The sequence below is a fragment of the Larimichthys crocea genome, chromosome X, assembly GCF_000972845.2.
Source record: "Larimichthys crocea isolate SSNF chromosome X, L_crocea_2.0, whole genome shotgun sequence".
Taxonomy (NCBI): Eukaryota; Metazoa; Chordata; class Actinopteri; family Sciaenidae; genus Larimichthys; species Larimichthys crocea.
In genome coordinates, this window is record NC_040020.1 from 17,655,916 (window position 1) to 17,681,483 (window position 25,568).

The 25,568-nt window shown below is 43.1% G+C and overlaps 1 protein-coding gene across 5 annotated transcripts; it reads left to right on the top strand.

Annotated features, from left to right (window-relative positions):
* Window positions 1-951: 951 nt before the first annotated feature.
* On the top strand, window positions 952-25,386 carry LOC104933918 (nucleoprotein TPR). 5 transcript variants are annotated; one of them, XM_027282938.1, is made up of 55 exons: window positions 952-1,269; window positions 2,515-2,619; window positions 3,229-3,293; window positions 3,729-3,819; window positions 4,006-4,109; window positions 4,353-4,517; window positions 4,919-5,011; window positions 5,252-5,332; window positions 5,472-5,559; window positions 5,768-5,905; window positions 6,013-6,107; window positions 6,232-6,429; window positions 7,088-7,195; window positions 7,349-7,563; window positions 7,918-8,081; window positions 8,218-8,342; window positions 8,449-8,597; window positions 8,671-8,833; window positions 8,948-9,082; window positions 9,394-9,534; window positions 9,640-9,844; window positions 9,928-10,124; window positions 10,235-10,375; window positions 10,504-10,620; window positions 10,754-10,957; window positions 11,067-11,248; window positions 11,358-11,505; window positions 11,701-11,838; window positions 13,737-13,868; window positions 14,049-14,179; window positions 14,466-14,676; window positions 14,777-14,926; window positions 15,325-15,438; window positions 15,861-15,965; window positions 16,163-16,363; window positions 16,715-16,753; window positions 17,140-17,334; window positions 17,715-17,826; window positions 18,217-18,410; window positions 19,007-19,077; window positions 19,290-19,489; window positions 19,645-19,839; window positions 20,011-20,126; window positions 20,558-20,632; window positions 21,098-21,334; window positions 21,422-21,620; window positions 21,701-21,915; window positions 22,339-22,413; window positions 22,764-22,855; window positions 23,045-23,154; window positions 23,309-23,419; window positions 23,535-23,646; window positions 23,877-23,974; window positions 24,586-24,702; window positions 24,991-25,386. In XM_027282938.1, exons 1-55 carry the CDS (start codon window positions 1,119-1,121, stop codon window positions 25,044-25,046), a joined length of 7,569 nt encoding a protein of 2,522 aa, XP_027138739.1. In that variant the 5' UTR covers window positions 952-1,118; the 3' UTR covers window positions 25,047-25,386. The 5 variants fall into 5 exon arrangements, with proteins under 5 accessions (XP_027138739.1, XP_027138736.1, XP_027138737.1 ...); XM_027282935.1 differs by having other exon boundaries at window positions 953-1,269; window positions 23,505-23,646; XM_027282936.1 differs by having other exon boundaries at window positions 953-1,269; window positions 23,312-23,419; window positions 23,505-23,646.
* Window positions 25,387-25,568: the final 182 nt, after the last annotated feature.

Sequence of the window (25,568 nt, forward strand, 5' to 3'; positions counted from 1 at the left end):
GCAAAGCCAAGCTGTCGCATCAAGCTGGGTCCACAAACAACCTTCACAGACACATGAGAACTATACATCAGTCAATAGCTGTCCTTTTTTAAACATTTTTATGCTTTTCATCGTTTTTATAGGTCTTTCTATCTGCTCTGTGTAGCAGAGTGGTTCTACAAGTATGTTAGTGCATTCAGTGGGTCTGTAAACGCAATGCAAACAACTGGCTACAGCAATTTATTGATATTAGAAAATGTAATTTTTACTCTTGAATGCTTCAGTACAAAGGATGTATTGAATATATACGTGATATATGTGTACACATACAAATCATAAGTCAGCAGCGCTAAATTGGGCTGAATTATGAAAGGTATAAGTGGTCAAATTGAAGAGCCGTTTGTGAGCTGAAAGAGCCGACTCTTCTTGGTGAGCTGAGTCAAATGATCTGACTCCCTAAAAAGAACCGGACTCCCCATCACTACAATTTACAACATGCGTCGAGCAGTGTCGTACTTCCGTCGCACATCTCAGTCGTTGCCGGTTACTCGAGGTCAGGTGGTGAAGTTACACAACAAAAGACGAACAATGACGGAACATTGTCAGCGTCTTTTCAAAATAAAACCTGCATCAATCGCCTAAGTTAGTGATTAGTTTTAGAATTTTAGACACGTTAGCCATTACTACTCATCGGGCAGCGATAATAATATATATCTATATAATATATATATATATATATATATTATATATCTATTATATATATATATATTATTATTGGATTTTATTGGACTGAATGTTGTTATTGTAAAAACACAATTTAGTATATACTACATTTTACAATTAAAAACAACAATTCGGTCAACTAAATTGTAGTATATACTAAATTGTGTTTTACAATAAAAACAACAATTCAGTCATTTCAAATCTATTTACGACACCGAGCTACAGCAGGCTGCTGTCTCCACTTCACGTGTCAATTGTATTTTGAAAGTTCAGAGCGGACATCCCGTCTTTGTATGAGCGTCTCTTGACTCTTCCTCGGTGAGTTATCAGCGGGTTTGCGGACGGCGAAGAGCACAAAATTATTTCCCCGGAGTTTGGTGTCCGTTCACAGTGAGTTGTCGGGAGGATAGGTGGAGATGGCGGCCGTCCTGCTGCAGGTTCTGGAGCGGGCGGAGTTGAACAAACTCCCGAAAGGCGCACAAAACAAGCTGGAGAAGTTTGTGACGGAGCTGCAGAATGCTAACGAGGCGCTCAAGACCCAGCATGAGCGGCTCAAAGCGGACAGCGGTGGGTAGCTACATCCACGCACACTTTAGTTAGACAGTTAGCGCGTACGCTATAATAGAAACCTCGTGTTGAAGTCCAGTGCACTGTGAAGCTCTCCTCTGCTAAATTCGGCCTAAAAATCACTGGCGTGTGTGACCGACCATGGTTACAGCTGCCCGCTAACGTTAGCTACGATGTCACGTTAAGGCTAACTTTGGCGGAAGATAACATTACATTACATTACATTGCATTTAGCAGACGCTTTTATCCAAAGCGACTTACAGAGGAGGACATAAGCTGAGAAAGGTGTAAAGGAGCACAGAATAGTTGTTAGTTTTGTTAGTTTTGTTAGGCAGGGAAGCATTCTTGAAACAGAAAGGTTTTTACAAGTTTTTTAAAGGTAGAAAGGGATGTTGCTGTTCTAGTAGCCGTTGGTAAGTCATTCCACCATTTGGGGACGACCACAGAGAAGAGTTTAGAGTGACCTCGCTTTGCGAGAGGCGAGGGTACAACTAGACGGTTTGTATGAGCGGAGCGTAACGCCCTGGTCGGGACGTGAGCCTTTAGTAAGGCGCTGAGATAGGCAGGGGCAGATCCTGAGATGGTTTTGTAGGCTAGCGTCAGAGCTTTGTGTTTAATTCTGGCAGCTACAGGCAGCCAGTGCAGGTCGCTGAAGAGTGGGGTGACATGTGACCTTTTAGGTTGATTGAAAACCAGTCGCGCTGCGGCATTCTGGACCATTTGCAAAGGTTTGATCGCGCAAGCAGGTAGGCCAGCCAATAGTGCCAACAGTTTTTAACTTGACATTTCATCTACATAATAACTGTTTGAATTAATGCCGAATTGAAGAACAATGTCTAAATGTTTGGCAATGCTCTGTTATGTTTATATATTTGCCTTATCAACCGAGGAAACTACACATTATTATAAATTTAAGTGAAGCTTTGCTTGGTGTCTTTTCACTGCTTCAAAGCAGAATGAACGATTATGAATTTAGCTTAATTAATTAAAAAGATTATTACATGAATCCATCCTGGACTATAAATTACGCCACAGTTCCATTGAGAATGATCAACATTACATATTTATCAATGACATGTTAAATTAAAGGCTGAACACTGTGATGACAGTTTATGAAGCTGAGTAGTAGCTGCTGCTGTAGACTGTAGAGTGATGGAGAACACTACAGTTGTCTGTGTGCTGTAGTTCTGTTGTATGACACATGTGTGCTCATGTTTTCCCGTTGAATGCCCTCTGCACATACAGAGCAGCAGTACTTTGACATTGAGAAGAGACTGGCGGAGAGTCAGGAACAGATCCTGTCTGCCACCAAAGACCTGCAGACGCTCAAGGAGGAGAACAAAAAACTCAGTGAGTTCACACACACTGCTGCTGCACAACTAACACACACTCGCTTACCTTCTGTTAGTGAGGGATCTGTGCAACAGTTTCCACTCCTTGAGACATCAAGCATCAAACTCTGGCTTAAATTGGATCAGGTTCCTGTTTTAATGCACAATAACACCTACAACAAAATGTAATAAACAGCATTTACTCTAACAAAGCTATTCTTTAAGGGTGGTCTAGGGTTAGCACTATTGGGATGAGATCACAGAATATAAGATGAACATACTATGAACTAACAAATCACAGTTTAAATCAGTCTAACCACTGAGTGATTGCAGAGGCTCTGCTGAGGCTCTATAATGATTTCAGGACAGTTATGCTTTGGAAATTAAATTATTAATTCAATGAATCTGTATTTTATCTGTAGTGTACAATATGTCCCATATAGATGCAAAACCTGAAGCTTGAAGTCAGCATTTTAATCTCATGTCACTTTACCTTTAACTGTTACCACACAGTGCAGGGGTAGTTCTGTAAACACATGGAAGCTCTAAACATTTAAAGTTAAAGAAACTTGAACTTGTGCTGTCTCTTTTTCAACATGTCAGTGTCTTAATGCTTCTCTCTGTGCAGATGAAGAGCTGAGCACTCTGAAGGGAATAGAGGGAGAGACCTCTGAAGACAAACCACCACAACAGGTAAACCTATCCATGCACCTCCACGAGGATGTAGTGTTCATGATGTTCTGTTAGAGCTTCGAATAAGATAAAGCAAAGAAAGAAAAGTACACAACTGTGCTGAAAGTATAAAAAAAAAAAAAAAAAAAAAAAAAAAGAGTCCAATAAATGTGTTGGTGCAGAGCAACTTTATTTTATTTATTTCACAAATAGTCGAGTGTGTGGGTCAGATTCTGTGACCAGTGTTGGCAGAGGTTTAAGACTATGAACTGACCTATTAGCATTTAACTTCAAATGTGGGAATATACAGCTCATACAAATGACTTTACAGGACTGCCATTCAAATCAAACAACCAAATATTTTAATTTTTCTACAAACTTTGTATAGTTTGTATAGTATAGTATTATACTGTACTGCTGTGTATACTCATGTAAACTGTGTGTGTGTGGCTGCAGCAAACCAAAGCCAAGTATGAGATTGAGGCAGAGAAGAGAGAGCTGGCGAGGCTGCTGGAGAAGAGGACGCAGGAGGCAGAAAACCTTACCGGTAAGATGTCAGGCACACACACACACACATTCAGATATCACAACATGTCCTGAAGGAGTTTTGAAGCCTCTATCATTATACCCTCACTTTTGATGAAGTTGAAGTTTTTCATTGAATCACACGTGTGTGTGTGTGTGTGTGTGTGTGTGTGTGTGTGTGTGTGTGTGTGTGTGTGTGTGTGTGTAGAGGATGTGAAGCGTCTGAATGAGAAGCTGACAGAGACCAGCAAAGTCAAGATGGAACTGCAGTTGAAGCTGGATGAGCTACAGTCATCTGAGGCGTCTGTACAGGTACACAGCAGATTTCATGGACGGCACCAACATGCAGTGTTTAATGTGGTAGTGCATTAAGCTGCAGTTTGTGCAGCAGCCATTAGAGGCAAGCCACAAGAAAAAATTCTGATGGTGAAGAAATAATAATAAAAAAAGGTTTTTGAGATAACAAGTCAGTTGTGTATAATTGTTTCTGTGTATATTACGTGTATAATAAAGTGTCAACCACATGTCTCATATTTATCCTTTGTAATGTCGTAGCACCGGGAGAAGCGCATGGAGCAGGAGAAAGAGTTGCTGGAGAAGAAAATCGAGTGGTTAACGACAGAACTGAAGACCAAAACTGATGAGCTGTTGAACACCAACAGAGAGAAAGGCAAAGAGATACTGGAGCTACAGGGCCGCCTGAAGACCAGCGAGGAGCAGGTAACACAAACAAAACACACTGAGAGTGTGTGTTAGTATGGACTCCACGAGCCTCCAGAACAGCTCCAGTGCTCCTTTCCAAGTCTGTGAGATACAAGTCCACATTGTGTCATTTGGTATGGAGATGTCGGTGGACAGTGTTGTCTTTAATAATTATTTTTCCTATCCATTAACAAAAGTTGTGGATTTACCAATACAATCACTCCATTCTGTCGTGTTGTTCATTAAGCTTCTGTTCATGTTCCAAGTCGATGTTAAAACTGACGACTGATTGGTCAGAGAGAATCGGAGCAACCAGAGTCAAAGTCATGGGGACAAAACCCTCAAACTATGCACTATAATCAGAGAGTTTGATGTGGCAGACAACAGGAACATGAATGCTTTAAATCTCTCTTCAACAGGTGAACAGACTGGAAAGTCAGCTCACTTCTCTGAAGGAAACCATTGAAAGCCAGAATAAAAGAGCCGGAGACCTCAACACAAAACTGAAACAGGTAATAAACACTAGTGTTGTCCTCGGCTGAGAACTGTGAACACAACAGGTTGATTTAGAAACTTCTTTTTGCACTTTAAACTTTCAGTTTTCATGTTCTATCAGTGGAACAGAGAGGAGTGTATATTTAAATTAACAATATTTATTGTGCTGGACAAAACTAATGTTGTAAAACTTGTCTAGTGAGCTACAAAGACACAAAGCTGTTTCCATTGTATTTATGGTCTGCATGTCTGTCCAGGCTAAAGACGAGCAGAGTGCCATGGAGGAGAAATACCGCAACGAGCTCAACGCTCACGTCAAACTGTCTTCACTCTACAAGGTGAGAATCACTGCAAGGCACCTGGAATTAATACAGGCTCTGATTTTTTAAAAATGAATACTAGGTGTGATTCCTACATTGTACTGTCACGTTGTTCCCTGCATGTAGTCACTATGTGATGTCTCTGTTGTGCCTTTAGGGGGCAGCAACAGACATGGAGAGCAAGAACCAAGAACTGAGCAGAGCAGTGGAAGAGCTCAGCAAGCTGGTTAAAGACAGCGGGGAAGGTAACACTCGACTTTTCGTCTGTCCTCCAGAAAAGTGGCACATTGAAAGATTGACTGCTCCATACTTGTTTCAGTTGTTAACACTAATCACCGGTTGAAGTCCGACAATATGAATCAGGGAAATGTCTTGTTTTTGTGTGTGAGGTGTAACTTTCCATTTAATGAGTATCCATGGTGACCCGTGTGATTGATGTCACTGTCTTTGCAGCCAATAAGTCTCTAGAAAAGAAGGTGTCGGAGGGAGAAGAACTAAAGACGAGGCTTGAGGCAGAGCTCAGAGAGAAGGTCAAGAAAATGGAGAAGGAGCTGGAAAACGCCACAATGAAGGCTGCTGGCAAACGCTGCTGTAAGAATACATATAACTTTTATACACAGATGTGTGCGAGTGTGTACTAGTATGTCTGTTCACACCTGACTGTGTGTGTGTGTGTGTGTGTGTTCGTTCTCCTCCAGGTGTGCCCTCCCTGACTGAGGAGCAGTTGGACACCATGTGTCCATCAGCAGCTGCCATCGCTGCCATAGTCAAACCCGGCATGAAGTTCTTTGACGTGAGTTTAATGTGATGTACTGTACAGTTTAGCTTTCTGTAATCTCTGTCTTTGTGACTAGTCACACTCTTTGTTTATGTGTTGTAAGAAGCATTCATGTTTTTCCCACTGTCCCTATGTTTAGCTGTACAACGCGTATGCAGAGTGTCAGATGCATCTTCAGCTGGAGAAGCAGGAGACCAGGAGAGTGAGCAGAGTGCTGGACGAGATTGTCCAGGAGGTCGAGTCCAAGGCTCCAGTCCTGAAGCGTCAGAGAGAGGAGTACGAGAGCATGCAGAGATCCATGGCCTCTCTGTGCAACAAGCTGGAGCAGGCTCGAACGGTCTGAGAAACTCATGTTCCCTTTGTTTGTTAAAGTGTGTATTTAAGTGCCAACCTTTTTCCTTCAGGGATCTTTTCTATCATTTCAAAAAATGATGCATATTTCATATTATTCTAATCAAGCAGTCACAGAACAGAACAACAGATAAACTGAACAATAGCTGCAGGAAGTTTGTGTCAAATGAGCGATTTGATTGAATTTTTAAGCCGATAATTTCCTGTCAATATTTCATCAGAGATGAGTCTTTCTGATATTTTTAGGAACTTCTTATACAATTCAAATGAAAATTAATTAATAAAGAAAAAACAACAGATTTCTTTTTGGATAGTGTTTTATTCTCACTGTTCTATGAGCTCTGTGCAGGAAGAGGCTGTTTAACAGAGTGAAGGCTCTGTGAATATAGGTTGTGTTCAGGTCTTTACTGTACCATTATCCTGACACATTTATTTAAAGTTTATATCTTAAATAATGATTTCATACTTTAAAAATAGCGATTTTTAAATTTAATTTACAGATATAAATAAAATACGGAGATATCTCTCAACTCTATTTGTTTTTAATATGTATCTATTCACATTTTGATCCCAGATAACAACATATATGTAATAACATTATAAAAACATAACAACAACATGTTCAACATGCTTTTTGTCATTAGGAGATCTACAGTTTGCAGAAAGAGAAAGAGGAGGCCAAGCAGCGCTGTGACAGCATGGAAAGAGACAAACTGAGGACAGAGAGACAGCTAGAGGACACATCTACACAGGTACACACACACTCACAAATATTTTATAATAAAAACAGAATGTGAATGTGGGATTGATAAAATAATCAGAAGACAGTGTTTAAACACAGAATAAAAGGCGATCCCTGTTGATTGGTGCAGATTCTTTCGCTCACTCTTTGCTCTCTTCTCCAGGTGTGTACTCTTCTGGTGGAGCTAGAAGAAGCCAGAGGTAATCAGGTGACCAAGGACGACGCCAACATTTCCAGCACCTCTGAGGTCATCAGTCAGTGCCCGCTGTCCTTCCGAAGTGTGGAGGAGCTGCAGAGGCAGAACCAAAGCCTGCTGGGAAGGCTGAGGGAGCTGGAGGAGGAGAAGGACAGACAGCAGAGCCAAGTAACGTCAGCACGGTAATAAAGGGAGGGTACTGTTACTGTTTGTTTTTTAAACACGCTGAGACACTTTGGTCTAAACCAACGTACAGATGGTACAGTCCAAGCCAGCTCAGCTCTAAATTCTACCTGTCGCAAGTGCCACAAAGCTACAGGTACCAGAGGGAAGATTGGTGATGTGTGTCAATACACTGACAACCAGTGACACGTTAGAGAAATTCAGGAAACAAAGTGTTCAGCCCAAAATCTTTTAACTGTTTTTTATTCACACACACTCCATCCAGTTCTACACAAATAAAATCAAGTGTTTATGCTCAATGAATGAATGAATGCTGTTGTAAATGTTAGTTCTGTGTCTCTGGTTCCCTTCAGTGTGTCTGAGTTGGAGGTCAGTGTGGATAAGCTTCAGAAGGAGGCAGAGCAGCTGAGAGAGCAGAGGAACCAGCAGAAACAGCTGGCAGACTCCAGCACCAGACAGAGAGACATGTACAAGGCCCTGCTGACACAGAGCACCGGCTTCAGCCTGCCTGCTCCAGGTCACATTAAACACACACACACACACACACACACACACACACACACACACACACACACACACACACACAGGCCTTTATGGTGAATTATTTCTGAACAGTCTATGTAATGCCGATCTGTGTTTATGTGTGTCTGCAGGTCCAGATTCTACATCCCTTCCTGCGCATGTCAGGCCCTCAGTCCCAGCGACTCGCTCTACTCCTCAGAGAGCTGCTGCTGCTGAGTCAGCACAGACTGCTCAGGCTAAAGCTGCGTTGAAACAGGTACACACACTGAAATGTGGGATTCTCTTCAGCATCATATGAAATGGAGAGGGAAAAAGAACTCTTTAAAAATCATTGGCTGTTCTGTGTGCGTCTGTGTTGGCAGCTGAATGATGCCTTCACCCTGTACAAGAAGGAAAAGGCAGAGAACGACAAGATGTTGAATGAAACAAACGACAAGCTGCAGAAGCAGCTGACAGAACTCCGCTCGAGCCATGCCAAGCTCACCTCCCAACTAGAATTCAGCAACAAGAGGTTTGTTAAAGTCCGGTTCTGCTGCTGCATCACGTTGCCAGTACATGGAGATCATTTTTGCACTGTGTGTCAGGTATGAGATGCTCCAGGAGACTGTATCAGCCTACCGCAGAGAGATTTCAGCCCTACAGGACAGGACTCAAAAAATGGCTGCAACGGCCCAGCGACACGAGTACATCATTCACACAATGAGCCAGGACCTGAGATTGTCCAATGAAAAACTGGCACTGGAGGAGGTGAGGAAGAGAAGCTTTATTATCTTCTGATGGAGGAAAGATATGAGACCAAATCTCTGAATGATTCTCTTCTGAATGATTACCTAATTATTGCCTGTTCCTGTGTGTCTGTAGGTGCGCGTAGAGAACTTGACTAAAGAGAGAGACATGTTGAGACAAGCGGAGAGTCGACTCAATCGAGAAAAAGAAGCCATGCTGGCTGAGCAACGTAACCAGAACCTGCTGCTCACCAACCTCAAGACGATACAGGTAGCACATCACACAGCAGTGCTTTTACTTTCAGATGAACAACTCACACATAATTCATTGTTGTGTTCTGTTATTCAGTAAAATCACAGGATGCAAAAGTCCTGTTACAATCCAATGAAACTATAGTAATGTCATGTAATCTTCCTGTTGACTGGCAGAAGGTGTCAAGTTTCTATTTTTCATCCATACAAGATATCAACATAATGAATCTATGATTCAGATTGACAGTCATTGTCATTACAAGTTACCAAACATTCAGATAAATTCAGATTCATTTATTCTTTCTGTTTCCTCCTCTCTCATAATAATAGTTGACTATGGAGCGCACAGAGACAGACAGCCGCCAGCGGCTGAACAACAAGATCGAGCAACTGGAGGCAGAACTGGCTTCAATGAAGACCAGGCTGGACCAGGAAGTAGCACAGAGACACAGCCTTGGACGCACCATGGATGTATGAGTATAAACGTTTGAATTTTATAATGCTCCTAAATGCGTTTTTGTTCCACACTGCATGTAATCTTGTCTCAACCCTCCGTCACCTCCGCCTTCTTTCCAGGCTCAGCTATTAGAAGCTAAGAAACAGCTGGAGACCCAGAACACCTTGCAGCAGAAGACCAGGGAGTTGTTGCGTGGCTCTGAGCAGCAGGTGACAGCACTGAAAGCCCAGCTGGCTTCTCCTTCATCCTCTGAGACCACCACCACCCCCAGCATCACGACCACCCCAGCTACCAGAGCTGCAGCCCTCAGAGCCCCGCTTCGAGGTAATCGGACCAAATCCGTGAACCAACAATAAGAGTTTCTAAAAGTGCCACCCATCACTAAAAGTGTCTTTTTATACCCTCAGTGCGCTCTCCAGTGCCAGCAGCCTCTCAGCAGCCCAGCCAATCAGAGCAGGAGCTTGTGGAGGTGAAAGGTCACCTGCGTTCTGCCGAGGAACAAATTGGTGAACTAACAGAGCAGATAAAGAATGCTAATGCTAGTGTGGAGCAGTACAGGGCTGTGGTGCTGGCTCTGGAAGACAGTCTGAAGAAAGAAAAGGAGGTACAGCACTTCACCACTCACTTCTTCTTCTCCTCCATCCATCTTCTCTTTGCTTTTCACACACACCTGTCCACACACACTCCATAAACTGACCCTTCTCCGTTCTGTAGTCTCGCTCCCCTCTGGAGATCCGGCTGAAGGAGTCGGAGGAGCTGCAGAAGCAGCTGGAGAAGAGGATTTTAGAGTTAGAGAGAATGAAGCAGCAGGAGCAAGAACTCAAGAGAAAGGCTGTGGAGGAGGTGGAAAAACAGGTATTTATATGACGATTCATTGTCTAAGACAGCCCTGTACATGGAACATCGCTGCGTTTTCTCTTTTCAGCCTACACAGTGTCGACCTCTGGTTGTCTGTAGTTAATTCCCTGCTCTCTTGATTACAGGTGTGTGAGCTGCAGCGCAGTCTGAAGGCCAGCCAGGCAGAGCAGCAAGAGGCGCTGGAGAGATCTACTGCTGCTGTCACACTGGAGCAGAAGGCCATACAGGAAAGCCTGCTGCAGGTTTATTGTCACACTCTTACTCTTATGCTGATTAATATCCAGTTAGCTTATGTATCTAGTTTTTCACCTGTACTCATCACACTCATCACATCACACTCAACATGAACCTGACAGCTGTGTGTCCTCCTCTCAGACGAAACTAGCTGGAGAGGCGCAGGCTAAGTATGAGCGGGAGCTCATGCTTCATGCTGCTGACGTGGAGGCCCTGCAGGAGCTAAAGAAAAGATCCCAGCAAGAAGCAGCACGGAAGAGGGAGTTAGAGGAGCAACTGAACAAGACCTCTTCACTCCTGCAGGAGAAAACCAAAGCCTGGAACACAGTAGAGAGACAGCTGAAGGTAAGATGACACAAGAGAGGGCAAGAAACTAAGCAAATGTCAAAGATTTCAATGTGTCTTAAACCAGCAGGAGAATATGATTGGTCGTAACGGTTCGACTCTCCTGCAGGAGGATCTGTCCAATAAGACTCGTCACTGTGCGGAGCTGGGGAAGCAGAATACACTCCTGCACCAACAGATGGATGACATGGCCTCCAGCAATCGTCAGGCACAGCAGCAGCAGCTGCAGCAGGTTGACCTGTCGTTCAGTGAGGAAGGGAAGACCACTGAACAGATACTAGAAATACTCAGGTAAAGCTGTGTGTGCATTAAGACCTGTGAGAAAGGCTTTGAGATTGTTAACAGAAAACCGTCAGTGTGATCTTTGAGATGGAGTTTGAAATGTGTGTGTGTCTTGTAGGTTTGTGCGGCGTGAGAAGGAGATCGCCGTGGCTCAATCCGAGGCGTCTGAGGGAGAAGCTCTTCGCTACAAACAGAGAGTGGAACACCAAGACAGAGAAGTGAAGGAGCTACAGGAAGCTCTGAACGCTGAGAGGGAGAAAATGCAGGTATGTGATGGAGGGATAAACAACGACATACAAGGAACTTGAGAGGCTCATCAGCAAGAACGTCAGAAGCATTCCTGTGTTTGAAGTAAACTTTTTATAAAATTTAGGTATCAGTAATACTAACTTATTGCACAAGAATAAATTGTTTATTATAATTGATCAACCTTCTGTGTGCCTCCTCTGTCTCTGGTTCAGGCCACATCAAAGACTCTGGCCCAGCAGGAGGAACAGCTGAAGAAGATCGAGACTCTCGGTGTTCTCCAAGAAACCAACAGGATGCTGAAAATGGACAAAGACAAACTGGAACAGGAGCTGCATCAAGCTCAGGCTAAAGTAAGATGTGTGTGTGTGTGTGTGTGTGTGTGTGTGTGTGTGTGTGTGTGTGTGTGTGTGTGTGTGTGTGTGTGTGTGTGTGTGTGGGGCTCCGTCACGAGAATCAGTCCATGCTGTTCAGTTTCATCTAAACCTGAACCAAGTTTGTACTGAGAGAAAATTCCCAAGTAAATCTTTTTTATCTATATGAACATGATTATGTTTACTACACATTCTGCAAACTTGTGCTAAGTGACTACATCACTTGTAGTCTACTTTGTTATCAGGCTGCTCCAATAAGTCTCTTAGAACTTTGCAGTTAATTCAGAATGCTGCTGCACGTGTTCTGACAGGAACCAAGATCAGAGATCACATCTCTCCCATTTTGGCTTCCTTGCATTGGCTACCTATTAAATCTAGAATAGAATTTAAAATTCTTCTCCACTTACAAAGCTCTTCATGGTCAGGCACCATCTTATCTAAAGAGCTCATAATACTATTACCTACCCCTCTAGAACACTGCGCTGCTCCAGGACGCTGGGTTCCTTGTGGTTCCTATAGTTTCCAAAAGTAGATTGGGAGCCAGAGCTTTCAGCTATCAGGCTCCTCTTCTGTGGAACAAACTACCTTTCTGGGTTCGGGAGGCAGACACGGTCAACACCTTTAAGAATAGACTTAAGACTTTCCTTTTTGATAAAGCTATAGTTAGGGCTGGCTCAGGTCACCTTAGTTATGCTGCCATAGGATTAACACTGCCGGGGGACCCCCACGAGGGTTATGCCAGCCAGGCACGGTATTGGTTGAAGATGCACACATCTCCCTACCGAAAACTCTCCTCTCCTCCTCTCCTCTCTCTCTCTCTCTCTCTCTATCTCTATCTCTATCTCTATCCTCTATCCTATCTCCTATATCATATATATATATATATATATATATCCATCTCTCTCTCTATATATCTCTCTATATTTCTCTATATCCACTCTCTCTATATATATATTATCTAATCTCTATCTCTCCATACTCTCCATACTCTCCATCTGGGACATGTCTCATTAATGCATGTTACTAACCAAACTTCCGCCAGGAAGTGGTTACTAAAAGTGAAACTCTGATCGTCCAGACGGTAATTTCGATGGCAGTTAATGGGGAGCAAAGATCAAGTGTGTAATAGCATAAAGAGGTGTACATTGCTCTGGAAATGATTAATCACGTGACAATTAGGGATTGCCCACTGACAAATAATATGATAATATAATGCATTGTCATGTATATGTACTACTGGCTAGATACATATATTACGATATATAAGTGATTATTATACATTCATTGATAAGTGTCGCGACTATTGTCATTTTCATCAGTCAGTTGTAGCAATGATAGTAATTGTTGTGCTATGAATCTCGTATCGTACACTATACGATGCAACATTGCGCATCGATGCGTAGATCACGTGCCTTGATGACTACGGGACTGCGGCGCAATCGTCTGTGGCTCTAATTCAACTAGAGTGTTTCTTTCACATGCAACTATTTTTTTCCTGTAAAAGGGTTTTTGTGGGCAAGTTTTTCCTCACTCGAACCGAGGGTCTAAGGACAGAGGGTGTCACTCCCTGTACAGATTGTAAAGCCCTCTGAGGCAAATGTACTTTGTGACTTTGGGCTATACAAATAAAATTGATTTGATTTGATTTGATTTACATAACCATGTAATTCAAGTGCACCTACTGTAACTAACAGGATATTTTGAGGAGCTGTTTGAATCAGACACTGATACTTCACTGTAGACTGTATGTAGCTGAACCGGGTCGGCCTACGCTGCTGTTTTTTAACATTTGTCAAGATGATGGTTCTTGGTTCTTTTTTTTCTGAGGTGAAAAAGGTTTGACAAACTGATGTTTGTGTCTTCCTCTGTCACATCAGGTTACGAAGCTGCAGTCAGACATCAGCCCGCTGCATCACTCTTTGTCTCAGCTGTCAGAGAAAAATGGCTCCCTGCAGGCCGACAAGAGGATCCTGGAAGAAGACCTCAAACGCCTGAAGGCTAAAACACAGGTGTGTGTGTGTGTGTGTGTGTGTGTGTGTGTGTGTTTATTACTTTGTCTCATTCTATTGCAGCTACTCTATAATATATACTGTTGCTGTTTATTGTACAGTTCTTCCTTCATCTTCATCTTGTCCATGTATTTTCATTAACTGCATTAACACAGCTCATGTTCACTGTTTTATCCACAGCAACTGATCAGCCAACAGAAAGACGGTGATGTCGAGGAGAAGCAAAAACTCACCACTGAGAGAGAAACTCAGCAGAGACGCATCGCACAGCTGGCTGAAGAGACAGCCAAGCTGAAGACTGAACTGGCAAGGTAGAACAACCCGCTGAGACAACAAACACACACACACACTATCTGTCTGAATGCAACACAAAACACACCATAACAACTGCCCCGGTTAGTACGCAGGTTTTACCAAAACACTAAGTGAAAATGTAGCATTAGTTCAAAGGAACTGATGATGGAATAATAGATATTAAGTTTCATTTCTGTCCCGCGGCTTGTAGCATAACTTGCAGCAGCACTGATGTTCAGCGTCAGATGGATCAATGCATCCCTAAAAATAACCAAACTGAGAATATTGTTCTGTGTGTATCAGATCCAGTGTCAGCAGTAACTCTGCTCAGTCTCAGCTGCAAGGCCTCAGAGACTCTCTGGCCCGTCTGATGTCGGAGAGAGACACCCTTAAAAAAGACCTGGAATCCAAAAACAGCGACATCCTGGAGAAGAACAAGACCATCACCCAGGTCAAGAAGATTGGACGACGCTACAAGACCCAGTATGAGGAGCTCAAAGCCCAGCATGACAAGGTGGGGGGAATCCATCATGTCAAAAGACTGCAGTAGACTACCAGTATAGTGTGGGTAAAAACTGAAAATGTGTGTGTGTGTGTGTGTGTGTATGTTCCAGATGGTTGCAGAAACGGCTGCTAAAGCGGGAAGTGAGACGGGTCAGAGCAAGGAGGTACAGCAGGAGCTGACGAAAGCACAGGAGGAGCTCAACAAGGCAAAAGAGGAGCTGAACACACTGAAGGAGGAGGCGCAGAAAAAACAGGAGGAGGTGAGCAAGAACAATACAATGATGGACCACCGTGATATTTTTGAAATCAGTACTTTGCTCTGCATACAGTAAATTCCACATGTTCAGTCTGTCTCTGCACAGGTTTTAGGTGTTACTTTGAAGTAACACTTCAACTGCTACTCTTTAAAAAGTTGAACAGCAGCCTGGTATAGTATTGGACTCATCTCTCAGTGTGACATTCAGCTAACTTACAGATCATTGTTGTTACATTCTAAAGGTGCCTTAAGTCATCAGGAAAGTCACTTTGTAATGTGTTCATATCTAATTGTCATAAAATGATGTCAAACCAAAATATAGGAAGATACATAAGAACACATAACTCCATTACTTACTATTAGTAACTACCATTACTACATTACCTTTTCCCTCCCAACCAGGCCCAGAAGTCTAAGCAGGAACTGGAGGAGGCCCAGAAGGAAAACCAGCAGACCAAGGAAAAGTTCCAGGAGGTCCAGAACCAGCTGACACAGAACCAGAACCAGCTGACACAGGTGCTGTAGCACATTCAAGTTAATATGAACTGCAATTAAATTGCTGCCAGTTAACTCAGTTGGCAGTGCGTGCTATGTGTATGTATATATAAATTCCCATGTACAAAGGGTCAGTCCTCGCTATAGTGGCCAATGGTTTGATTCCAACCTGTGGCCCTTTGCTACATGTCGCCCCCTCTCTCAGTTACCGCTTTCCTGTCAAATTAAGCTTAAAAAAAGAGAAGAATAAGTCTGGGTTTGATCTAGTCAACAAATACAGTGTTGTCTGAATATATGTTAAATGCTGTAAATTCCTCAGACAAGTTTAAATGGTAAAAACACCAAAGTGGAAGAGAAGGTGAAACGTTTGTAGCTCCACATTTAGGTAGAAAAATGCAGCAGAAAAGTAAGAATCGTTCATTTGTCACCTCTGTGTCCTTTAGGTCCAATCCCAGTTGTCTCAGACCCAGACTCAACTGCAGCAGAATCAGAACCAGCTGACCCAGAGTCAGAAAGAGCTTCAGCAAGCAAAGACCCAGACCCAGCAGGTACATACACAGCAATACATGACATTTTCATTATTTATCTTAGAGTTATTAGCTTAAAATCATTCTATTTTCTGGTGATATACTTGTCCTTTTATTTGTGTGTAATATTGGTCGTCATTCTACATCAGTGTCATTGTAACATCTGATAACAGACCCCATTAGGTTTGCCTAACCACCTCCTCCGTTCTGATTTAAAGGCACAGAACCAGTTGAAATCAGTTCAGGCTCAAGCTCAGGCCCGTCAGAACCAGATTCAGCAGTTCCAGAGGGAGCTCCAGCAGGCTAAAGACACCATTCAGCAGAACCTTACTAATCAGAAAGAGCTACAGCAGAGCCAACAGAGCCACAACCAGGAAGTCAGCAACCTCAAGACTGCTCTCAGCCAGACAGAGAGCAAGGTGAGGAGTTTGTTTTAATACTTTTATTCATACACACATTTACATATATAGTTGTAGTTGTGCCATACAGGAGACATTGATTTATATTTAATATTTTAAATTTTTGACAGAATCTGTCAATGCGCTGCACATCTGTGAAGAATCAAAGTCAAAAAAATCAAACGCATCTATAATTTTCAAATTATGTTTCTGCAGTTTACATTACAGAGAGTGATGACAGGGTGTAATTTTAACTGCAGTGACAACTTTGCAAAGAAGCTCTCTTTTTTAAAGTTCCCAAACATACTAAAAGTGATTTGTTTTTTTTTGTGCAATACATAAACTAATAAATACTGTATCTGTGTTTAACAGGTGACTGAGCTTCAAGGTCACATGGACAACCTGCAGAAGGTTGGGAAAAGCTTTACATCGTTTTTCTTTTTTGCTTTTTTTACTACAAGTGCTGTGTGGTGATGTACAGTGATATGTGTTGATAAATCAGTACTGCAGCATTCAAAGTTATTCTGTCTGAAGTACTCCGATTTATCTATTTTGTGGATTTATGTATGGAGGAACTCTTTGCAATGAGTTAAGCTCAAGCCAAATGTTTAACATTACATGTTGGCATGTAATTGTGGAATATAGTGATTAAAGTCAATACAGTCTGTACCTCTTCTGTGTAGTTATTTCTCTCTTTATTCATGTTTCCATCTCCCGTCATTTCTGTACTGATATGCTTTCGTTCTTTTAAATGTCTCTTTTACTTGACATGTCTGCCCTATTTGATTGATCCTCAGTTAATTGGTGAGCGTGAAGCAGACATCAAGCGTCTGCAGGAGCAGCTGACTGAAGCTAACCAGGCTATTGAAGCTAACCAAGCTACACATGCCAACCAGAGCCAGAGTTCTCAGTCCATCCAGGCCAGTGACGCTAATGCTGCTGGTGAGGCTAACCAGGCGCTACAAGAGGAGCTAGCAAAACTGAGACAAGAGGTACCCAAAGTGTTAATTGTACTAATACTAATGATCTGTTGAGTTGATTTGGATTTCCCTATTAACATCCACACATTCTTACTAATTAGCAGTACATATTTACTTTGATTTGGTTACATTGAAGACAGCCTATAGGAATTTTTACACGAATGTAAGATTGGGGGTGAGCAATAGATAAGAATATCATCAGCATAAAAACAATACTGTGCATTTGATAAACTTCTACAAAGATCATTAGAAATAGAAATGGTTCTAGTACAAGACCCTGGGGTACGACCTTTTAATACAGGTAGACGGGAAGAAGACAATGTCCAGTGTCTTAGTAATGCCATTCACCACTCCTAGAGTAGCAATTGCAGAGCTGTGTTGTCTTTCTGCAGCTTTCTGAGGGCAAGAACCGAGAGGAGCAGCTCAGACAGCAGATGGCTGAAAAAGAGGAAAAGACCAAGAAGGTGTTCATGGGAGCCAAGACCAAAATCAACCAACTAAACAGTAAGTTCCACAAGCACTTTTACACACTGGCACTATACCTACCTCTCACTGCTCGAAGATTGGAAAGGTGAACTGACAGCTGGTGGGGTGTCAGTCCACCTCCTTGCCATGGCCAAGGTGCCCTTGAGCAAGGCACCGTTCCCCCCCAACATCTGCTCCCCAGGCGCTGCCCACCGCTGCCCACCGCTCCAGTCTGTGTGTATTAGGCATCTGCCACTATGTGTGCGATCCTGTGCAAGTGGATGGGTCAAGTGCGAAAAAATAATTTCCCGTGTAAAATGTGATTAATAAAGTTTCTAAAACTAGAAAAAAAATGAGACAAAGTACAGCTAAACTAAGAGATTCCTCTGTTAGTTAGCTGAATTTGTTACCTGCCCTTTGAACCTGTAGGTGCCAAGGAGCAGCTCAGTCAGGAGAACGAAGAGCTGAAACAAAGTAAGGAGGAGCTGGAGGTGAGAATGAGCGCCCTCAAGTCTCAGTATGAAGGACGATTTCTTCGGCTGGACCGAGAGCTGAGAGAACTGAGAGAGACGCAAGCACACTCTGAACCCAGAGAGGAACCACAGGACCAGAGTGGAGCCAAGGTACATCCATCATGCTGGCTGTTAACATGAAGGTTGAGGGCAACCGAGCAACAACTTTTTCTCGTGAAATTAGACCAAATGTTTTCAGAATTCCTGTGCTGCAATTATATGACTTCGCGAACACTGAGAGTCATTCGGCTTTTTTGTGTGTTCTCTCTAAATATATTGTGTTACGGTTATGTGAATTTTACAACAGACTTTTAGGGTTTTAGAGGGTTCGAACCACTTATAAAAGAAAGTTGACATATACAAGAAAAAAAGTCATAATCATTTAAGCATATGTTTTGAACAGAGTTTTCAGGTTTCACAAATTTCACCTCATCAGATATTTAAGGATATTACAATACAATAAAATTAATATGAAAATGACATGAAAGGCAGCTAGGCCCAGCCTGCTGTTTGGTACAATGTGCGTTATGTTGTCACTCTTTGCTCTGTTGGTATAGTCAAATCCAACTTTTTTTTTGTCTTGAATGTTTATTTAAAATTTTCCTCAAAACATGATTTTGTTCTCTTAATCTTATAGCATTTTGTGTTACCCTCTGAGTTATTTCTGTCATCTAATTGTAATATTACAAACCTGTCTCTGCACATAGGTGGGTGATCAGGCCAGGTCTACAGACCAGAGACAGATATCTTTGAAGAGCCCTGCCCAAGACAGAGGAAGGTAACTAATGAGGACATACCAGAAACATGGCCGAATGCTTCTAAACACTTTCATTTACATTTTACATTTTTCAGTCAGTTCATGTAATGGAAGCGTTTAAGCTTCACAAACATTGAGTATTCAGATCCAGATTAGACTAGATCTAGTATGACTTATTAAAGTGTAAAGATGTTAACAGTAGTAACTATAACTTTTTACGGTTTCTCTGTCAGCTCCAGCATGACTGATCCTCCCACTGCCAACATCCGCCCTACCCCAAGTACTCCATCTCCTGGCAACAAGCCAAGCCCCTCCACTGGTAGCAAGGCTACACCCCGAGCCAGCATCCGGCCTATGGTTACCCCGGCAACTGTCCCCATCCCGACGCCCACCGCCACAGTCATGCCGACCACACAGACTGACAGCCAAGAGGGTGAGAGCAGGAGGTCGAAGTGTAAAAGCAGAGTTGGTGTTTGAGATTATTTGATTTGATTGAAGTCTTTCAGTTAGTCACGATAAGACTTTACACAATGCTCCAGTCATACATGTGTGACGAGTCAGAGTGTAATACAACGTTTGTCTCTTCAGTGCTGATGAGCGCAGGAGCCTCTGTACACTCTACCAGCTCTAGTCTGGTAAACACGCCCACATCAATAACTCAGCCAACCAGCACCCAGGCCACAGCTTTTGTTCAGCCCACCCAGCAGCAGGTAGCCAATCAGGATGCAGGCCCCAGTATGGAGGCAGAGCGACCATCTACATCCTCCTCTCTGATTGGAACAGGTGAGCAAACTAGCAACAACCTGTGACTTTACAGATAGCAATGAAAAGAAACAGAGGGGAGTCTTAAGAATTTTAATGTTAATTAAATGTTAAAAAAGAAATAAGCCTGTGCCATATCCACCTGATACTATGTACTAATGTTATTGTCTGTGTGTGTTTTTGTTTTTAAAGCCGGTTCAAAACGAAGCAGAGAGGAGGAGGAGGAAGACGAAGAGAGCAGACCGGAGAGTTCACACACACCTCCAACCACTAAAAAACTACGACTGAAACCAACAATAGCACTGCAGGTAAACACACACACACACCTCAAAATGTTCTTCATCTGTGGCCTTTTAATCCTCTAGTTATCCTGTCAGTGGGCTTCTGGGATCACACTTACAGCTTGAAATGTATTACACAGTGAAGACAGACAAAGAGTTTTAAATGTCCTAGATTTTGGATTCGGACATTTTGAGTCATCAATCTCCAGTCTTATTCAAAAACATACATAAAACACATACAAAACATGTTTCTAGTGTTGCAGCAGTGACGTCCATGTCAAATCCTACACTGTAGGTATCTCTGCCAGGACTTTGCATTGCATCAAGCATAGATCCATTGTTGGGCTGTCGTGTACCACAAATGTTGTTACATGTAGAATATCCAGGTGTTTGTTTCCAAAATTAAAAAGCATGTCACTGACGAAGCTGCTGTGCTTGTGTGTGACTTGTTTTTCCAGATGGAAGGTGATGAAGAGATCGAAGGAGAGCTGAGGGATGAAGGAGAACAACAGGATTCACCAGATGACAGTCAGGTCAGTTTGAGAAGAAATCCACCTAAAAAACCCAGTTTGTCATTTGATAACTCTTTTTTTCCGTATTGTTGAAAGAGGAAATTTATAAATTCAGGGTTTGACCAATATAGAGAGATACTGTGATTATTTCTGAAGGGACTACTTAGTCCACAGACTGCTGAGTTCTGCAAGCATTCCAGTTATAAAGAAAGAACTTCTTTTCCTCTGAAGAAAACAGGAAGGCTGTTGCTAACTGATCTCTGAATTTACGAATCTCACTTCAGCAAAGGCATGACCTGCCCTCCACTGCCTCTGATTGTTATATATAATTATATGTATTGAGTATGATCATTTATGGACATAGAGTAGTTGTGGCGCTGTCCTGAGGGTATATAGATGACCACTACCAGGGAAATAACTGTATAAGTTTGAAGTTGAACGTAGAGATGATGCTCCTTGGTAACGGTGGTGGTTTTTGGGGTGTAGGAGCTTCCAGAGGAGGGTTTTCCTACCTTAGCCGAAGATGACGAGGACATTGAGGAAGAAGGCGTGTCCCAGTCTGTGCCCTCTGATCTGGGCTCTGCTCTTATTCGGGATGTCATCGTGATCGAGACAGACAGTGACAGCCGTGAGAGCAAGGAGGGGGAGGCGAAGCAGGAGGACGAAGGTGAAGAGGAGGAAGAAGAAGAAGAAGAGGAGGAGGAGGAGGAAGAAGAAGAGGAGGTGCTGTTCTGTTTCTAAACTTGTCAAAATGTTTTCAGCTTTGATCTGTCGTCTGGAGTAAGTAACTGCTTTCTGTCTCCACCCCAGTACAAGGAGGAAGAGGAGGATGACGATGAAGATGATGCTGGTGACAGTGGGATGAGAGAAGGAGAGGAGAGCAATGAGGCGAGCAGGGAGGCAGAAGAGGAGGGAGGGGAGGAGGAGCCATCGGATGCCCCCAACGCAGAGGAGAACATGTGCGGAGCGTCGTTGGACTCCCAGCGTCCCTCTGAGCCATCGCACAGCAGTGAGAACCCTCTCTGCTCTCTGATTGGTTAGATTGATCCATGTTGAAAGCACCTCACGTGACTCACTCATCTCTTCCAGGTGAAGGCAGCAGTGGCGCCACATCAGAGTCCGATCCACCCAGAGAGTCGGTACACTTTGCCTCGACTCCCTCCTCCTCCTCTGCACTCTCCCCTTCCCTCTCCTCCTCATCCCTCACACCCCGCCTCCCCCAACCACGGAGGCCCCCACACCCCCTCCCACCACGGCTCTACATCCAACCTCCAGCTCCGGAGCTGGGACCCCCCCACACACAGGTACACACACACAGCTTAGTCAAATTTTTTTTTTATTTAAGAGCATAGTCCTGCGGGTCCTAGAAATCCTTGAAAAGAGACAGTAATTGACATGGGTCATTGAAAGTCCTTGAAGTAATGATCACCCTTTGATCCGTGTTTCAAACTATGTTGTGTTGAATCCTTGAATTTGACGGAATAGGGCCTGCAAACCCCTTGACAAGTCCTTGAATTTGACATTCAGTGAGAAGTTGATTTAGTTTTACTCTCTCCAAACATCCGACTAGACTAGACTGAACTATACAGAACAGTAGCCAAGTGGTTTGAAAGACAACGCCTTCAGCTTTGACATTCAGATCACTACCTGGAATAAGTTCTGGTTCTGATGTGTTGAAGAAATCACAGAATACTCTGACAGTGCAGACATGTGTTTTTGGTTATCAGAGACAGCCGTCTCAGCTGCGCAGGCCTTCAGGAGGAGGACGCGGACCTCAACTGACACCTGGAATAGGCAGCATGGTAAGAGATGGAGTGTGTGTGCAAGTGTGCTGAGCTGTTGGAATAAAGGACCTGTAGTAGGGCTCCTTCATACATGGTGGGCATATCAGTCTGTTGCTAAAGGAGCTGTTGAAGGCCTCCACAGTCTCACGCAGGAGGTGAGAGGAGTTGTTCATGATGGATATCAGCTTTGCTAACATCCTCATCTCCCCCACTTCCTCTGTGGAGTCCAAGAGGACAGTCCAGGACAGAACTGGTCCTTTTGACCAGTCTGTTTTCTGTCATGCACTGTGCTTCTCCATGCATAGAATAATGCAGATTCTACCACAGTGTCATAAAAGGTAACAGATCTGTGTGTTTGTGTTCTGCAGCAACATTTCTTTGATGAGGACGACAGAATGGTTCCCAGTACTCCCACACTGGTAGTCCCACACCGCACTGATGGCTTTGCTGAGGCTATACAGTAAGATCTGCAAACACACCAACCATTTTTAAGTTTTTTGAAAATAGGCAAAATTAGTATATGAGAGTATATCTTATAAAAACACAACTTCCTCTGTTAATTGCCTGAGAACTAAAGCTGCTAGTTCTCATCGTCAATAATTAACCTTGATCAACATCTTAAACGATGCATTGTCTGTCATCTCCTCAGTTCTCCTCAGGTAGCGGGTCTGACCAGGTTCAGGTTTGGACCCCCAGAGGACCTCCTACCTCAGACGTCAGCATCACACTCTGACCTGGGACAGCTGGCCTCTCAAGGAGGTACTACAAACACACGCATACACAGACACAGACACAGACACAGACACACACACACACACACACACACACACACACACACACACATACACACCCCTAAACTAACAGTTGTGTGTTCATTCATGTTTCACACTTCATCCCTTCTTCCTTCCTACTGCTGTTTGTGCAGGTCTGGGGATGTACGAGTCTCCTCTGTTCCTGGCCGCTCACGATGAAGATGGAGGAGGGAGGAGTGTCCCCACCACACCTTTACAAGTGGCAGCACCAGGTAGGAGACACACACACACACTGACGCTCAGTCCAACATGTAGCTGTTTACTACAGTCTGACATCTGACTCTCGGTGTCTGTCAGTGACGGTTTTCACAGAGTCTCTGCCCTCAGACGGCGGCGACAACATGGCGTCCCAGTCGGTTCCCATGGTAACCGCCTCAACCGGGATGGCTTCTGCTGCAGATGATGGTGACGAAGTCTTCATGGAGCAGGAAGGAGACGGGTGAGCATCTTAAGAACAGCCTTTAGATAAATCAAAGTGAATTTCAGAAAGCTGCAGAAGGTGAACCAAGCGTGTTGAGGCTTTCATGAGTTAAGCAAAGATGTGAGTGATCAGGAAAATAAATTATTTGGTGTTCAGGTGTGTTTGTGGTGGAAATACATTGTACCATTTGACTGTGGCTGGACTTTTTGTCAGCATGAGGGTTGGCTAACCATGTTTGTGTTTTGCAGTCCTGGTATTGAATCCTCTCTGGAGAGCCAAACAGACATGGAGGCGTCAGGACAGCAGAGTGATGATCCATCACTGCCATCTACCAGCCAAGAACCTGGTAATTTATCCTGTTACTGACCTGTAGACTGACTTCAACAAAAACACTTGTTTTTCTTTTCATGGACATCGGGCCTGGAAGGAAAAAGGCCATGACTCACTTTATTTTGATTGTTGATTCATCTGCAGAGGATTTTCTCAATGGGGAAAAAAATATATACTGTTTTCCAATGTGACATAGATAATCAATTTACCGTGATAACAAAGAAAAGCCTCATTCACAAATCTGAACCTGGAAGGATGTTTCATGTATTGTGAAAATATTTCTGTTGATGAACAAATGGATTACTTTCAGCGCTACAATAAAATCATAATTGCTGTTTTCACTCTGATTTAGATGCAATAACCATACAGTGTTTACAGTAGCAGGTCACACAGTTATATACAATTGACAAATGATACTGAAACTTTGCACTTCAGTTCTGTTTAAAAAGGGAATGTGGTCATATCATCCTTTATAACCTTCCTCCCTCCAAACTCATGAACTTGTCTGTGTCTTCTCAGCAGCAAGCATCATTATCCTTCAGCTGTGACACAATTTATTTTGAAGTATTCAGCTAATGAGACTGAAAGTCTGCTGTGTGGTCTCCTCATGTTTGGCTTTATTCACAGACACCAGCAGTGTTCCTCAGCGGCGCACAGTGAGCAGTCAGCCTCTGATCAGCAGCCTGTCAGCCAGAGGAGCCAGAGGAGGGAGGGGGGAGGCCAGGACGCTACTCTCCCGCAGAGGTAAGACACCAGAACAGTCCTGGAGGACTCCTAACCTCTGTTTAATAGCCACTTATGTTGTACACACACACACACACACACACACACACACACACACACACAGAGTACACACACACACAGAGTACACACACACACAGAGTACACACAGTAATGATGAAGCTGTTTATTAAAGTGCAGTAAGCAGAGAGCAGCATGCACATGGGCAGAAATTCTGTGGATGATACGATGAACAGTGACAATGTGGGATCATATCGATCACCTCCGTCATGAACTGCTCTGTTTTTTCAGGAACTTACTCCCGAGGAGGAAGAGGAGGAGCCATGGGCAGAGGGGGCATCGCCTAATTAAGATGTCACCAGCAGGAACTCGGAGTCATTTCATCCAACAAGAAAAGAAAAAGACGACACTTTGCTCTCTGATTATTTTTTTTTGTTGAGACGTTCACTGTAATAATAATAAATATTCTGTCTGACCTAAATCAGTAATCACACTATTACAGAGACATGTGACAGCTTTGTATGTGTGCGAGCCTCTCTGAGCTCACACCGTGGAGTCCAGTGAGTTTTTAAGTTGTTTTGTAATTCGTGTTTCCCGTGTATTCACGAGAGCAGCCTTTGGTTTGTAATTTTGTTAGTATCTTAATTTTGCTCTGTCTTTTAATAATAAAGCTGAATAATAATAATAGCAGCGATGTCGTGGTTTTAATATAGCATTTTCATTGTTTCTGTATTTTGACTCGTATGAAAAAGGAAATATAGGAGTGGGACACAGTTACTGTAGCCCTGAAACAATCAGTCGACATCTTAAAATCATGATATCAAAGAAGAAGAAAAAACTGCTACTCTAGATGCAAAACATATCAGAAA